The sequence below is a fragment of the Lepidochelys kempii genome, chromosome 4 (genome assembly GCF_965140265.1).
Source record: "Lepidochelys kempii isolate rLepKem1 chromosome 4, rLepKem1.hap2, whole genome shotgun sequence".
Classification (NCBI taxonomy): Eukaryota; Metazoa; Chordata; order Testudines; family Cheloniidae; genus Lepidochelys; species Lepidochelys kempii.
The window spans coordinates 54,786,919-54,803,785 of record NC_133259.1 but is presented as its reverse complement, the minus strand read 5'-3'; the positions used below and the strand labels follow the sequence as shown (position 1 = coordinate 54,803,785).

General features: G+C 38.0%; 1 protein-coding gene across 4 annotated transcripts in view; it reads left to right on the top strand.

Moving 5' to 3' along the window:
- The window catches only part of TTC29 (tetratricopeptide repeat domain 29), a 359,180-nt gene that overhangs the window by 273,033 nt on the left and 69,280 nt on the right, over nt 1-16,867 (top strand). For all 4 annotated transcript variants that reach the window (XM_073341296.1, XM_073341297.1, XM_073341298.1 and 1 more), the window contains 2 exons: nt 7,170-7,293; nt 12,838-13,069. In XM_073341296.1, the coding sequence (XP_073197397.1) occupies nt 7,170-7,293; nt 12,838-13,069 (356 nt within the window). The remainder of the gene's footprint in view (nt 1-7,169; nt 7,294-12,837; nt 13,070-16,867) is intronic.

Genomic DNA, 16,867 nt, shown 5'->3' with positions numbered 1-16,867 from the left:
AGAGGTCTGTCGCTTCCCATTACTGACTGCTTAAATTTTAAGCAGTGCCCTTCTTCCAGTAAGTGACCCTTTCATCGTAAGTTATTTTAAACCAGAACAGTTTTTTAAAAGTGCATGATCAAAGCTTTTCCTGTCTTTTTTGTTTGTTTGTTTTGTTTTGTTTTTATATTTTCAAAAAGTTAGGTAAAGGCCTTGCTGAAAGATAGAAATCCAGTCATACTTTACAGGTTAGAAAGCAGAAAGCCTAGAAAAGTATAGTATGCTCCAGTAAGTGTGCCTCAGTGTGACCTTTCAAGAACTCTTCTTAATAGAAGTTTCCATTTATTGTTCTACCTCACTTTTTCCATCGAGACATTTGTGTTTTGAGCACGTCTGGGTAAAACAATTTGTTGCAAATATAATTCTTCTCTGTTGTTTCAGTCTAGCATTTTGAGCCTTAAAAGCCTTTGCCAGGTGGATTAGTTTGAAATTAGAACTTTTACAAAAATCACGGATACAAAATGATGTAATGCAATTAACATATGATCAATAAAATCAAGGAAATTCAAAGTTAAAGTTTATGGATTGTCCTTGACTCATTCTGTTGTGCATAGGTATTGCAGGATATATGACGTACACATACTATTCCAAGACTCCAGCAATATCTGCACAAATCAGCCTTTATGGGAAAGAGAGCACTTGTACAGGGCAGGGACGGAGAGAGAGGGCTGACCAGACAGACACAACTTACATTTCCTTTCTCATCCTGGGTGCCATCAAAAGGTCCCAGCTTTGTATACAATGAGCACTTTCATAAAATCTCCCATTATTTCTCTATCACCAGTGCAGTACCACCATTGCCAGCAACAATGGGAGAGCTGGATCTGACTGACAACTGGTTCTTTTACCACTGTGCCATCTAAATCTGCTTTGAGCAGGAGAAAACTTGCTGCCTGACTTACATCAGCCAGACTTACCTCTAGCAGTCCCTTTACCTCCAAAGACTCTCTTTAGAGCTGGTTTCAGAGTAACAGCCGTGTTAGTCTGTATTCGCAAAAAGAAAAGGAGTACTTGTGGCACCTTAGAGACTAACCAATTTATTTGAGCATAAGCTTTTGTGAGCTACAGCTCACTTAGCTCACGGAAGCTTATGCTCAAATAAATTGGTTAGTCTCTAAAGTGCCACAAGTACTCCTTTTCTCTTTAGAGCTGGGCTTTGAGGCAGAGGGGAGGAGAGAGTATCATCCTGTGGCTCTGTGGAGTCAATACACTTGGAGAACAGAGTTACTATTAAGTAACTCCTTTATCTTTTTAGTGATGCCTGGTTTAAAAAGAAATTAAAGCAACTAAGAAATTTAAGCCCTTAGGTCTCATTTTCAAAAGTGACTTAAGCACTTAGCCTAAGGTCAGGTCTACACTATAAACTTACATGGGTATAACTGCGTTGCTCAAGGGTGTGAAAAATCCATACCCCTGAGCAACACAGTTATACCAACCTAACCCTCGGTGTAGACAGCGCTATGTCAACAGGAGGACTTCTCCCATCGAAATAGCTACCACTTCTTGCAGAGGTGGATTATTTACGCTGATGGGAGAAGCTCTCCCACTGGTGTAGTAGCATCTTCACTGAAGCATAACAGGTCACAGCTGCACCAGTGTGGCTACACTGCTGCAGCATTTTAAGTGTAGACCTGCCCTTAGTCTCATTGAAAGTCAGTGAGACTTAGACTTTTCAGTCTTTTAGGTGCTTTTGAAAATTTTACCCACTGTCTCCACAAGAGCTCCATTGTAGGAGACCAGCTAGCACTGACTTCCAAAGGTTAACTGAGAAGTCCTGCTAACTGAACAGTGACTGAGGCATTGCCCTCGTGAAACTAGCATCAGTTCTTGATGCTGTGTTGAGAGACTAGTGACTCATGAAAGTGTGAACTGAATTTCAAGATTTTAGATAATGGCACATTGTGGATTCTTGCCATTGATGCTGCTACCTCCCTAGCTGAGTGTGTCCCAAGATGTTTGGTACACAAACATCAGGTAGGTTATAACATGACTGGATGCATGGTTTTATCCCCTTAAACAGCTTTAGAGCTGAGATGTCTTCACTGGAGATTTTTCTCCAAAGTCCACAAGTACTCTGACTTTCTAAACAACTTTGTTCTGTCTAAGTAGTAACTAAAAGCTCTTTTATAATTCGTGGTATGTACCCTCTCTTTTCCAGCATGGCTATGGGGATTCTGGGGAAAATACAGACATTGATATAGACTGAGGTGAAACTCTGATACTGTTTTTGAAGAATTTTTGGGCAAAGCCTGAATATCCCATTATCTTCATGAAATGTAGTATAAGGTGGACAGGTCATCAGGCCCTGCAATTCCAAGCCCCTCTGGCTGATTTAATGGCCATGAAGAATGAGAACTTCAGCAAGAGATGGTACAGACCACAGGATCCCATAAACTTAAAGGGCCCTTCTATGAGTTTGGGTAGTGCCACAAGTATCAAGGATCAGCAGAATCCCAAATGGGAAGGTACAAGTCTGGAACATCCCTTTAATAAGTATTCTAAGAGGGGATGGTTACATTCCATGATATAGGCAGATATAACAGCTAAGTAGATGTTAGTGGAAGCTAACGACACTCTTAATACCATCAGAAACTAGAGAAATTCTAAAATAACTGAAACTGGCCATGAAAGTGGGTCCAGGTCTTTTTCTTAAGTCAACATTTTAAATTGGTTCCATTTGGCCATATAACACCTCCTAGTGGATGGCTTCTGGACTCTAACAGAACAGCCTTGATCTCTTTGGACAAGTGTAAGTCTACTTGACCTTAGAAATCTAGCAGCCATACTGTCAGTAGAAGTGACTTAAGATTTGAGAGAATTACCCTATTCTGCTCAGACGAGGTATCATGACTCGGTAAGAGTAAATGAGAGCCAAAAGTTCCAAGAACCAGTTTTGCCCAGCCCAGATGATCATGACTAAGATCACTCTGGATCTGTTTTGTTGAATCTTCCTCAATTTCGCGAGGATGAGGGGAAATGAAAGACAGGTGTAAAGGAGTGCTTTCCCCAATGTGAAAAAGGGCATGTGATACACATTGTATGTCCCCGTTCACTCTCACACAGAACTTTGGGTGCTTATTGTTCTGACCTGTGTCTGGATGATCCCACTGGGAAAATACTGGATGAACCAGTGAAGGTTTGAATGACTTCCCATCATGATTCACAACCTTCAGAAAAGCAGATTTCTACCGACTCAGAAAAATAGTAGGCAAGGTCCCAGGGAAAGACCAATTAAGAAGAAAAGGAGTCAAAGTCAACATCAAGCTATTCTGATGAGAGAAAAGATAAGAAGAGCCACAGGAGGCCAATGTGGCTGCACAAGGAGCTTCTAACTATCTAAAAACCAAAAGGGCTACATACAGGAAATGGAAGGAAGGGCATGTCAGCAAGGAAGTATACATGGGAATAGCATGAGTGTGTAGGGACAAAATCAGGAAAGCCCAAGGCAAAGAATGAGTTACAGCTGACAAGAAATGTTAGGGACAACAAGAAGGAGTTCTTCAAATATGTCAGAAAAAAAGAACGATCAAGGACGGTGTGGGTCCACTGCTCAGTGGAGAAGGTGAGCTGATAATGAAAGATGATAGGAAGGCAGAGCTGCTCAATGCCTGCTTTGCTTCAGTCTTCTCACAAAAAAATAAGAGGTGACCGGACAACTAATGAAGTTAAGGGAAGGAATGCAGTAAATATGGGATAAGTAAAGAACACGTCAGAGATCTTCTGACCAATTTGAATGAATTCAAATCAACAGGGCTGGATGCTATTCACCCGAGCGTACTGAAGGAATTAGCAGAAGAAATCTGAGTGACTGGCAATAGTATTTACGAAGTCATGGATGACAGGAAAGATCCCAGAAGACTGGAAAAGCCTTGAGAACCAGCCTGTGGTCCTGTAAATTTTGCAGTTTTATATGGAGTCTTGAAGATCCTAACCATGCTACTGAAGCCTGATTGGAGGTTTCTAAGCCTATCATTATTTGAGGAGCAGTCTGGTATAAGGGCATCACCTTCAAGATAACCTCTGACAGTGTCCTCTGTAGTAACAAGTGACTTGTTGTGGACACTCGGTTTGTGCATCAGATTCAGTCATCCTTGCACGACTTGCTTGAGCAACATCACAAAAGGTTCAGGCCTCCATAATGCCTAACACTTGCAGAGAAAATTTCATTGGCTCATTTAGCCTGAATCGAGAAAACAAGAGTACTACAGGTATGTAATGCCTTTTACTGAAGCAATCTTAACTGCCCTATGGAGTCATGAATGCCAGTGCTGTAAAAAAGCTGAATATCTCACAAGTATAGGAGGGTAATATCTTAGGAAGCAGAATGTGTATAGTTATACAAAGCATGTAGAAATTTTGAAAAATATGCATTTTTGAAAGAACCATAAAATTATAGATGATTGAGGTGGATAAGACCTATTTATAACATTATTAGGTGCATCCTACTGTCCAGTGCAGAGTTGTTTCTGACAGAATATATTTTAGTGATCTGTCTGGACTAGTTTTAAATGTCTCAAGCTATAGGCTTCCATAACTTCCCTTGGAAGACTATTCTACCATCTAGTAGCAGAGCTCTTTGGTAGTTGGCATAAATAAAGCTCTAACTGTGAGAATTACCTTTTTGTTATTAATCAAATTAATTTCCTTTTGCCTGAGAGAAATTATATGTCCTAGTAATGTTTATATTTTCTATAAATGGAACATAAGGTCTTTGATATGAAATATCCAAAAATGACCAAAAATACATCAAAACATTGCTATTAATTCATGAGATTAAGAAAACCTTTTTACATTTTCTCCTGTCACTGATTCCATTTGCCTTATTACTTTCAGTCACTAGCCCACAAACTTGGTGGCACATTCAACAAACCCCTTAGTGGCTGTTTCATCTCTGTTCTATTTGATTTCTCCACTCTGAGTAAATGATTAAGTTTTCATGCATTGGTTCAACCAAAATCTATGTTCACTCAACCACATCCTTTATTGATTACTTCTACTGCAAACAGTAGGCCAAGTGTGATATACATAATTGGACAGTTGTCAGGGGATGTGGGTGTTAACAGTCCTGTTTTCCCAGTTGGAAACTGGAATCACCTTGATACACAAATATTCTGCACTGTTTCATTCTCATCCTTTGGACCGAGGAGTTCTTTTCCTCAGAATATATGTTTTTAACTCTCTAAGGTCTGGTTGAATGGATTTAATGATTATACCATATAATATGCTGTTCAAGTTGCACCTGTGCACTGCATATAGAAAACTAGAAAAACTGGAATTAATATTTGTCTAACACTTTAACCTTGTCCTTTAACTTATATAAATCATGTGCCACGCTTCTGTGTGGAAATGTTTGATTTTCTCCCCTTTGGAAGAAAAGTAGGTTTCCAAATATGTTTCTAATTCTAAAATTCAGAAACCTTTTGACATTGGACAAATGTTTACAGTTCAGTACATTTCATATTCTAGTGCTGTTTAAATATGTTCATTTAATAATTTTGATAAATAGAATTCTATTCATTTAAAAATACGTTCTTTACTGTAACATAACACTTGAACATTTTAAGCACCCTGTTAAATTCTGGATGTTTTGGCAGCCGATTGCAATAGTGCAGCTGAGTCCACTTATCTAGAAGTGGTCACAGCAATATTAAAGATTTTCATCAAAGCTTCACTGTTTTTTCCTGTTCAGTGGCAGGAACTTCACTGTTCTGATTACTCTGTTTGCATAAGCCAATTAAGGAACCATAGCAGACATAGCACCATCAAATTCTGGAAACACATATCCCTAATATGGTTTATATTAAAAGGATTAGCTTAAATAAGCCTCAGTCAGTCATTTGTTGCAGGAATATAATTTAAAGGTGTTTTAAAATAGTATGAAAATATATCACTATTTTTCATCACTTACAGGAACTTAAATTTGTGAGATTCTAAATTAGGACTGGATTTTTTTGGCTGGCTTGGTGAGTTGACATATAGCATGCTGCACTACTACATTAGAGACTCAGGTTCATGGCTTATATTGAGGTCAGCTGCAGTGACACTCCGCCTTAAAGAGAAAAAGAGTGCAGGGCTTCACTCGCAAGCAAACTCGAGCATCTGGCCTAGAGGGCAGAGATACTATATTGTTAACATAGCCAGCTTTATTAAAAATGATATGTGCAAATATTATTATCAAAGTCATTAGCCAATTTTCATCCTAGATTGGGAGTAACCTCAAGTAGCCTGAGTCTCAGTGGGAATTGGAGGTGACACCTGCAATCCACAGTTTATAGGGTAGCCTGTATGACTGTAGCAACCCTTGGTCTGTGCAGCCAAACAGCAACATTACATCCTGAAGGATGCTACCAGTTCTATGGTCTACAATGTTAGTGTCATTATATTGCAGCTGCTGTACAAGAAGGGAAAGGATTCTAAAGCAAAAAGTGGCATCCATGAGTGATGGGGGCAGAAAAATATAAAAGCAAGTTTCTCACTGACAAACTAATATGCTTAGTCCCCTCCCTCGGCATGTTCTCTCAATTTGGTCACTAGGCAAGGTCTGACCTATCTACAAAAATGTGTGACCAGATGCTGATTAAATAAAACATCATTTTAGAGTACTGGAAACTCAGACAAGCATTGTAAATAATAGCCTACCTATTTTTTTCATTCTTGGTACTAAAAATAATGCAACAATATACTGGCAATTTAGGAAAAGTATTTTTTTTTCTTTTTGTGTACAGAGGACCTAATTCTGCCCCTTGTCAGCTACAATTGGTTAATAACATAGTAAAAACATCCAGATTGACTAACAACTTAGATTGGTTAATAATTAAATCACACAGTGTTTTAATATCATGTGCTGTAAAGAGCTGCAGGAGACACAGTAAAGAGCCACTTACAGCTCGCAAGTCTCAGTCTGAGTATCACAGCCCTACAGACTTCCATAGAGGTAGCAGATGTGCATATGAGGACAGAATTGGGTTCCAAATTTCACCCAAAAGCAAGTTAGTAAATACAGTTTCTAGACTACTTCAAAATAAGGCTGCTGAGGGAAGCACTGACAGATTCTCAACTATAGTCTATTGCAGTGTATGAAGAAACAACCTCAATAAAAATGTAATTGCAACCTTTGTCATTTGTTTTAGTCAGGGAAAAGTGACTGAGGCTATTGAGTACTTGGAAAAGTTTGTGACGGTTGCCGAGAGTGCTCAGCTAAGCCGAAGTTTAGTGGATGCATGCATATCCCTTGGAGATATTTACAATGAAAGAGTAAGTATTAGTTATAATGATGATGCCCTAGAGTTGATTACTTGTGGCACCTTAGAGACTAACCAATTTATTTGAGCATAAGCTTTAATTGGTTAGTCTCTAAGGTGCCACAAGTACTCCTTTTCTTTTTGCGAATACAGACTAACATGGCTGTTACTCTGAAACCTAGAGTTGATTGTAATTCAGGGTCAAAATCTGTGTTCTTGTATGAGAGACTGTCCCATCAGAAATCTGATGAATGTATTGATTCATATAGGAATGTCTCCTATATTGCCAAATGACTAGGTATGGTTGTGAACTGGAACTCTAAATCTGAACACTTTTGGGTAACGTTAAAATGTGTTCCTAAACCCAGATCCAAATTTCACAATAAGGATGCAATTCTATAATGAGTCAAACCAAAACCCCAAATCCAAACCACCCCTATATTTCAACTCTGACAATAGTCTGGATCCAGATATGCAGCTTGGGCACATCTATGCAAATTAACAATTAAATCACAAATAAATATCTTATAGTATACAACTGTACAGTATAACTACTGCTCTTTGAAAATTAACAAATGGACAAATAAAAATTCTAACCTACTACACTGGTGGAGATTTAAACCTTTTAGCCTAATTTGCTATGTGTGCTCTGCCAGCATAATTCAGGAAGTGACTTCCTGAATGAGAAAGTCCTCCGGGGGAGTGTATCAGTAACGCAAAATCTTTTTCCACACACACGTGCTCACGTACACTCATACCCATTCTACTTGATGGCCTTGATTTTGTCTGTGCAAACCAGAAAATAGACAATGCTGGACAAGGCAAGGTTGGGGTAACCATGAAATACGCTGATTTAACATATCTCCCAGACAGCTTCTTTTTGAAGTAGGCTTGTTACTTAAAACTGTCCTTCTCTGGAGTCCTTGTGGCACCTTAGAGACTAACAAATTTATTTGGGCATAAGCTTTTGTGGGCTAAAACCCACTTCATCAGATGCATGGAGAGGAAATATAGTAGGCAGGTATAAATGCACAGTACATGAAAAGATGGGAGTTGTGCTGTCTATTTATACCTGCCTACTGTATTTTACACTCCATGCATCTGATGAAGTGGGTTTTAACCCGCGAAAGCTTATGCCCAAATAAATTTGTTAGTCTCTAAGGTGCCACAGGGATGCCTCATTGTTTTTGCTGATACAGACTAACACGGCTACCGCTCTGAAATCTGTCCTCCTCTGGTGAAACCCCAAATGAAGGCACTAGCTGCCTTTCTTTCCATGCCAGTGCAGCTGCCCATACAGGGACAAATAAAACTCAAACAAGTATTCAGAAAAAAATATTTGATACCAATTGTTTTTAAAACATTTTTGAAGTTGAAATGATACATGGAATCATGTTGAAATGATAAGTAATAAAAGAAAATTGTACCCATCTTGCTCAACCCTGCTAGTTGCAGAAGGTGGAAAGGCACTTTCACCATGAATAAATTCTATATAAATACTGAAAATGAAGTTTTAAATTACTAAGAGCATTTCTGAGCTAAGGCTACCATATTGCTGAAAAAGTGGGGGAACTCTATGGGTATGCAGCAACCATAAATCTGGTATTTCCTAACTTTCAAGTGCTTGTTTTGGTGACCTAAATAATGTTCTTTTAATTTATTCTACAGGCTGCATGTCCACCTTAGAAATTGCAACCCCCAAGTGACTCCTTACTTTTATGTTTTATCTTATACAGAATTCCCAATGTAAAGGTTATTGTCCTGTGGTGTTGCTTAAGCAATGATACAAAGTCTATGCTGTAATCTTTGAATTAACCTGGGACTTCAATTTTACGATATTCTCACTTAAAGCTTTGCTCCTTAATGCAAATTCAAAAGACTCTGCCTTTATAAAAATGATCTTGAAAGCCAAAGAATCTGCAAGATATCTAAGAAATATATTTAAAATGTACCTTTATTATAGTTTAGTGGATTTGGAAGGCAGAATAAAATAGGTTTATATCAACAGTAGGGTTAAATATTTCCCCTCCACAGTTCAGGCAAGTATTGCAAAATATTTAACTCAGACTCTGGTTAACTGCCATTTACATTCTTCTGCCATCATTGTTGATTACCAACTGCATTCAAAGTGATCTTCTGGAAGAACTAGCCTTCTCCTATACATGTTCTTCTTAAGTTCTGTTTGTGATATCAGAATTCAGAATTGATTGGTGTCTCAGCACTGAATCATGATATCACAAAAAGAAAGAAATACAGAGAGAGAAGATGACTTTTTAATATTCTTGGGGATTTTTGTAAAATAAATTACTTTAAAAATATGGCAATATTTCTTTAAAACTAAAAACATGTATAGTGAGAGTTCATTGCATTATGTTAAATGACGTCTCTTTTCAAATTGTCTTTCTGAAACTGTGTATAAGTCTCCTGAAATTAAAAATACTAAAGCAAAAGCATATATCTGCTCTGCAGAGTTCTTTCCTTCATTTGTTTCATTTTTAAGGGATGTGTTGCTTTTCTTGTTACAGTTATTGCTGTTATTGTTTAGTTTTAGAAATCATACTACTTGAAACATCAATAGCAAATTATATTTCTACTTGATAGGAAATAAGATTTTATTTTATTGGAATATATCAAATAAATGTAGTTTAACTAGCCTTAGGCTAGTATTAGCTCTTAGCATAAATATAGGAGTGATTTTGCAAGACTAAACAAATTCTGATGGTTCTAAATCCTAGTTAGTCTCAACAAAAATTGAGGAAAGAACTGTCCACAGTAAAATAGTGCGGGATTATCTGAATTAAAAGAACTCTCTGCTCCAATATGCAAGCCAGGTTGCTACTTCTGTCACTGAAGAATTTTTTCTAGTGATTGGTGGTTTTTAAATCATATCCCATTAAGATGCATATTTAACATCAGAAATACACTTTTCCTTTTTACAGTGCTGACCATGCTCATGAGTTTTTGTGTGCATAAAAAAGTCACATCCTACCCATAGCTCCTTCCCACCAGGAAGCCCTCAAAACCTCTAACAGTCTAACCAGACTCCATAATTGCACAGGGGAATTGAAATCTTCAGGGAGGGACTTAGTCAAGTTAAAAGTAAAGGGGTCAAGCAGGTGACATCTCTGAAAAAGACTTGTGTGTCAGGAAGGATGTACCCATCAAGGGCTACAGAATTCCATGAGGGTTTGAGGAATGGAAACTGATCCACTATGGCTGCTAATAATAGGAACATAGGAATTGCCATACTGGGTCAGACCAGTTGTCTATCTAGTACGTGTTCTTGGTCAGTGGCCGGTTTCAGCTGCTTCAGACAAAAACACAAAAAGCCTGTAATAGGCAGTTATATGATAATTTGCCCGCAGGGAATGTTTCAATCTAACCCCACTAGTTAAAGTTTGGCTTATGCCCTAACACTTGATCCTTTATATCCCTTCCAAAACATTTATCTATTTTTAAAATATTTACGATTGTAATTTGGATATTCTTGTTACTCATATCAATGTCCAATCTCTTTTTTAAATCTTAAACTCTTGGCCTCCATGATATCTTGTGGCAATGAGTTTCACAGGCTAACTCTTCACTGTGTGAAAAAATATTTCCTTTAATTAGTTTTGAATTTGCTGCCTTTCAGTTATATCAAATGCCCCCTTGCTTTTTGTATCATGGGAAAGAATCTTCCCAATATATCTTTTCTGTACAATTTGTTGTTTGGTGTGCTTTTATCATGTCATATCTTATCTCCTGTCTAGTGTAGGCTGTTCAATTTTTTTTACTCTCTCTTCGTAGGGTAGTTTTTTCATGGCCCTAGTCATTCTCATGATATATCTCTGAACCTCATTTATTGCTGCTGTATCTTTTTTGAGGTGGAGTAAATAGAACTGAACACAGTATTCCAAGCCAGGGCATACCATTTATTTATATAATCTCACATTATAATAGTTTGGGTATTCTTTTCCATCTCATTCCTTATGCATCCTAACATTTTGTTTGGTTTTATTAATATATTATATTTTATTTTTAAGGCTGCTGCACATTGAGCAGATGTCTTCACTGAGATGTTCATATGGATGCCTGGCTCTTTTTCCTGAGCTGATACAGTTAATTTATAGCCCAATAAGTGTTTAAGTAATTCAAATTATACCTTCCAATGTGCATTATTTGGCATTTTTCAACATTGAATTGCATTTGCCATCATGTTGCCCATTCACCGACTTTGATTAGGTCCTTCTGAAGTTCCTCCCAGTCTTCCGTGGTCTTGACTAACTGAAATAATTTTGTGTCCTTTGCAAATTTGCCACCTTATTACTCACCCCCTTTTCCAGATAACTAAACAAACAGATTAAACAACACTGATGCTCGTACAGAATCTTGTGGCACCCTATTTTTTTAAAACTTTCGGTGTGCCGCTTGCTACCCTCTATTATAGTATCTGATTTTTATGAGGAGTCCATATATTTGCTGGCAACTCAGCCACTTCAATTTCAGGTTCCTTCAGAAACTCTGTGCTGTATACTCTGTGCTGTATCTGGGCCTGGTGATATATTGCCTTCTAAATTGTCAGCTTGTTTCAGCATCTCTTCCTTAGACATATCCATCTTAGATTGTAGTTTGTCTTTATTACCAGAAAGGAATAGGTCCAGTGTAGGCATCTCCCCAACATGCTTTGTGGTGAAGATAGATGCAGAGAAATCATTTACCTTCTCAGCAATGTCCTTATTTTATTTAATTGCTCCCTTTACTGCCCTGTGGTGCAGACCCATGGGTTCTCTCGGTCTTTCTGCTTCTGATGTATTTAAAGAATTACTTCTTATTTGTTTTTATTTCTTTTAGCTATTTGCTCTTCAAATTCCACCTTAGCCCTACTAATTCCTTCTTACATACTGCCTGCTATAGTTTATGCTCCTTTATTTTGGCTCCACTAGTGTTGGATTTCCATTTTCTGAAGGAAATCTGTGGCTTGAATAACCTCTTTAGCCTTGCCATTTACCCATAGGAGTTTACATCTTGCCCTCCTGTTTCCCTTTTTTTGGTATAGAGTGCATGCATTCAGAGACACTATTATTATTTCCAAAAATTTTAATTTCTGTACTTTTGACTGTAGGAGTTTTGACTAACTTCCTTGTTTCTTAAAAGAAAAAAATCCCTGTTTCTAAATGTTAGTGTCACCATGCTAGTTTTTATCCTTTTCCAAGGATGTTGAATGTATTGAATTTCTGGTTACTGTTACTGAGTGGCTCAGCTATAATCAGAAATAGTATTTACCATTTATATAGAAGCTTACATGTTCAAAATGCTATATGAACAGAGACTAATAAATACAGTTCCCCAGAGAGACAGGTAAGTAAGTCCTATTATCTGCATTTTACAGATTAGGAAACTGAGGCAGAGAGGTGTGATTTTTTTCCAAGATCACACAGTGAATCATTTTGGGGGTGGAATAACAGCTGTGGCTTCTTTACGCTTGTGAAGGGGGAAGTACAAAGCACTAGGTTAAAGATGTGCTAGTTAAAAAAAAATGTAAAAACCTCTTCTTCGCTTTTCTCTTCCTTATTAGGGGAACTATTACAAAGCATGTGAATATTTCAATCAGGCTTTTGAGGCAGCAAACACCCTAACTGACTTGCCCGTGGTGAATGAAACTAAGGTTTATTACGGCATCGCAAAAGCTCATAACATGATGGTGGCAGTTAACAGTCATATAGACGCTGCAGATCACGTCAGCATTGAGTACCTGCTGGCATGGAAGGAGAACAGAAGTGACATGTGCACTGACCCTTTTACAGTTGGTAAGACATTGGTTATGAAACGCATTAGTGCTGCATTGTCCTTAATGGTTAAGTCATTTTTCTTGTAGAGTTTTATTAAATTATTTGCTGAGCTTAATCCTATTGGATTTCCCTTGTACTGTATGGAGGTTGGATGTGCGCTTCGTTGTGCACTTATTTAAAAAATTTAATTAAAAGAGGTTTAAACAATACATAGAAAAGAAACAGATAGTGGTAACCTATTTCAAATGCTAACTCTAACATTCACAATGCTATTTTTCAAATCATCACAATTACAGGCAAATGAGTGATGTGTCAGTTTAATCAAATGATGATGAGCTGAAACTTAAAAAATCTTCTCCTGTAGTCTGTTTTTACAAGGTTAATATAAACTCTCTTATTAAGAATAAGAAATACTTTCTTAGTTCTCCCTAGCATGGTGGCCTTCTTATAACCCTGAGCACTCAAGCACATTTTTGGCATCTTTGCCCACACCACTGATATCACTTGACCAAAGGAACTTAAAAAAAGGTTTTTCCCATTTCCCTAGTGTAATTTCTTGTTTCAAATAGGGTAAATGTGGGTGAAGTGGGATGGATCTTTCCTTCACTGTTTTAAATTTTCTTAAGTTTTTCTTATTTCCTTCTGTCTTCTTTAATGAAAGGAAGAGTGATAATACAGTACTAGCTGTCTAGTTCCTTGTTATCTCTAGTAATCTCATTTAGGCATTAAAGTGTTAATGCTATTTTCCTGAGGATAAGCCTACTGTGTATTCTCAGGAAATAATTTCCTCTGCGGATTCCCGTGCTTGGGAGAATATGCACCTGGAATAATCTAGAAAGGAATGGCATTTGTGGCAAACTGCATAATACTCCCTTGCAGTAAATGTTTGAATCTGCAAAAATGCCATTTACAAAGGAAAGTGCCTCAATTTCTTTTTTTACTCCCATAGGCAAAGGATCATTCTGTCTGTGTTTTCTTGTTTGTCCTCTTTTTCCCTTTAATAGAATTAGGACACCTAAGTGTAATTTCTACTGTAATTTTCATATGAAAATAATTGGTTAGGAGTTTTCTTGCTGAAGATTTTGGCAGCTGAATTGGAGACAGTTGGGTGTTGATACCTGGGAAAGCATGGGAGGCAACTGAGATTTGTGGGATGCTATGATATAATTGGATATTTCTGCTCAAATGACCAGCAGTGAAAGAGTTAACAATTAAATTATCATTAGGTTTGAGTTCCATATCTCACTGAGATGATTATGGCTGTTCACACTTCTGAGCTATGTTAAGGATGTCTGCAGATCCAAGAAGGCAACAGCATATCTATTTACACTTGGGCCACGTATTCAAAGTTATAAAACAACTACGTGGGATAGATGCAGGAGGCGGTGGTTAAAGTGAAAGCTTTAACACAATTGTCTGGCAAGGAGTGAGCAAATAGGAGATTCTGCTGCAAACTCTATGGAATTGCAGAATGTTCAAGGCACTGATTACATGAGAAAATTTCTCACTCCAAAGGGAAAGGGTCTTTGTTCTGTATTGAACAAGTTTGTTTCAAGGTTCAGTTTTTGTATGGTGACACTGGTAGCCACCATGTCTTTTATCAGTTCACAGGACTGGTTTAGTGCTCTCAGCCTGAGAGGCATTCTTCCACATTTCGTTCACTATACAAAGTTTGCTTCCTGCTCAGGAATCAATAAAGTCCATCTTTACCCAGACATAGAAATTAACACTCATAGGGACCAGTCTAGATGCGTCAGTGGTTACTGCCTTTTAGCTCCACAAGAAATATTAAACATTCAAAGAAATAATGCTTCTATAAATTTTCAGTCAGGTGTGGGGGGGAAAGGATAATTTTTCTGAGGTCTTATGGCTTCTTGCATTGATGGGAATACATTACACATGCTGATCGTGAGAAACTTACAGTCTTGGTTGAGTGCAAATGGCAAACCAGAAGTCAGCAGCTGATCATCATTCAATGCAAGATCCCCTCATCTGATGGATAGTGTCTTCAAACATTCTTTAGGATTTTTTCCCCTAAACCTCTCCAGAAGTGGTGATAGGCATTTGGGCTGTAATGGAGAGTTCTCGAGAATATCTTAATATTTTGTATAAAGCCAGAGAAACCCAGAGTTTGCATCAGTGTATTGTAACTTAGTGCAGTGTGCCTGGCATTAAGAGTGGGGTTCATGTATTTGGCAGTTGATTCACAATTCAGTATACTCAGATACAGTAGTATAAACTCAGATGTACAACTCAAGAGCCATGTATTCTCAACCATTTGGGGCAGGACTCTCACTTAAACTGTATTATGAAGACAGAACCCTGTGGGATTGGTGCATCCTTCATAACTTTCTTACAGCTATTCATTTGATGGGGGAAGCTAGTCTCCTGCAGACAATCTAAAAACTTTACAATCAGCTCAAGTGCTCTTTGAAGACAGCAGTGCTGTAGAACTCCAGTGTAGATCTGCCTAGCTACAAGGTCAAGCACAAGAAAATGCACTATAGGAAACAATTCTGCATCTTCATAGTGATGGACTGAATGATCTAATAGATCTTTTCCACATATAGATTCTATTATATCAAATGTCCTTGGGATTGGTAGGAGCTGGTAGGCATCCAGGTTCTCTGATTGTATGTTCCCTCTAGACTTAAGTCACAACCAGTTATTTTCCTTCCCTCAATTCCACATATTTCCACAGTCAAGAGAAAGGTATTTGCTTAGCATCAGAGAGTTTGTTCAATTGTGATCTTCCAATCTCCTGACCATGCCATTAGACCCAGCTTTCTTTCTTCCTCTGTCACCAGGCCTTTCATCTTACAGGTAAAGTCAGATTCCCCAGGGAGATCCAGACTTATTCCATCTGAGAGTATGCATCTTGGCACCTCTTAATGTGGCTCTTCAATGCTCTGACAATGTGGGACAGTTTCCAGTGGAATGCAGGAAGTCGGCTACAAAAACGGTAGAGGAAGAATGGAAGAGGAAGAACTCCGTAATGAGAGTTCACAACAGCAGCATAGATATCTTGTCTTCGCCAACTCCCCAGATTCAGACTGTTTACCTAAAAATTCAGGTCTTGTTTTGGCTGCTTTTAAGGGCCAACTAAAAGTGGTAGTAGCCAATCATTTTATAGTATGGAAACCAGTAATTTGGGTTTATTCAACTTGTTTTTTGAATGCTCTGAACTTCTGATCTGTGTTTACCATCTGGCTTGGGACCCTCCTGCTTCCTAAATGTAGAACTTGGTGATAACAAGAATATGTTTTGAAAACTCCATTTCTGTAAACAGAATATGATTTGAAAACTCCATTCAAATCATAGAATTTGAAAACTCCTTTGCAAGTGTGGTATGAGAAACAAATTCGACCTTCTTGAATCCCTTTGCTTCAAGATTCTCTGGCCAATTCACACTATGCTGCTTTAATGTCAAAATTACCACTCTAGTTCCAGCAAGCTCCAGGCATCCTGTGACTACTGCATATTTAGCAGCTCTTCCAGTGCTGTATCCTTTTTCTCATTAGTGTCTCCAGGCTTACTCTCATGATACCCAGACTACATCCAAGAAAACATCATGTCACGCTGTCAACACAATCTGTAGCATTCTCTGCATTTTTCTTGCCAAATCGGTATATGGTGCTGGCATTACATTTTGGAATATCTTTGTGTGGCAAAGCAATAGTTTTGGCATGAATTCAGTATTAAGACTCACCAGCTTTCTGCTTCAAGCATTGACATCATCCTATCTTCTAATTGTAATATCTATACACTCTCCGATGAATTTTCAGTTGTCACTTTATTTTGGAAATTTCTCTGGGC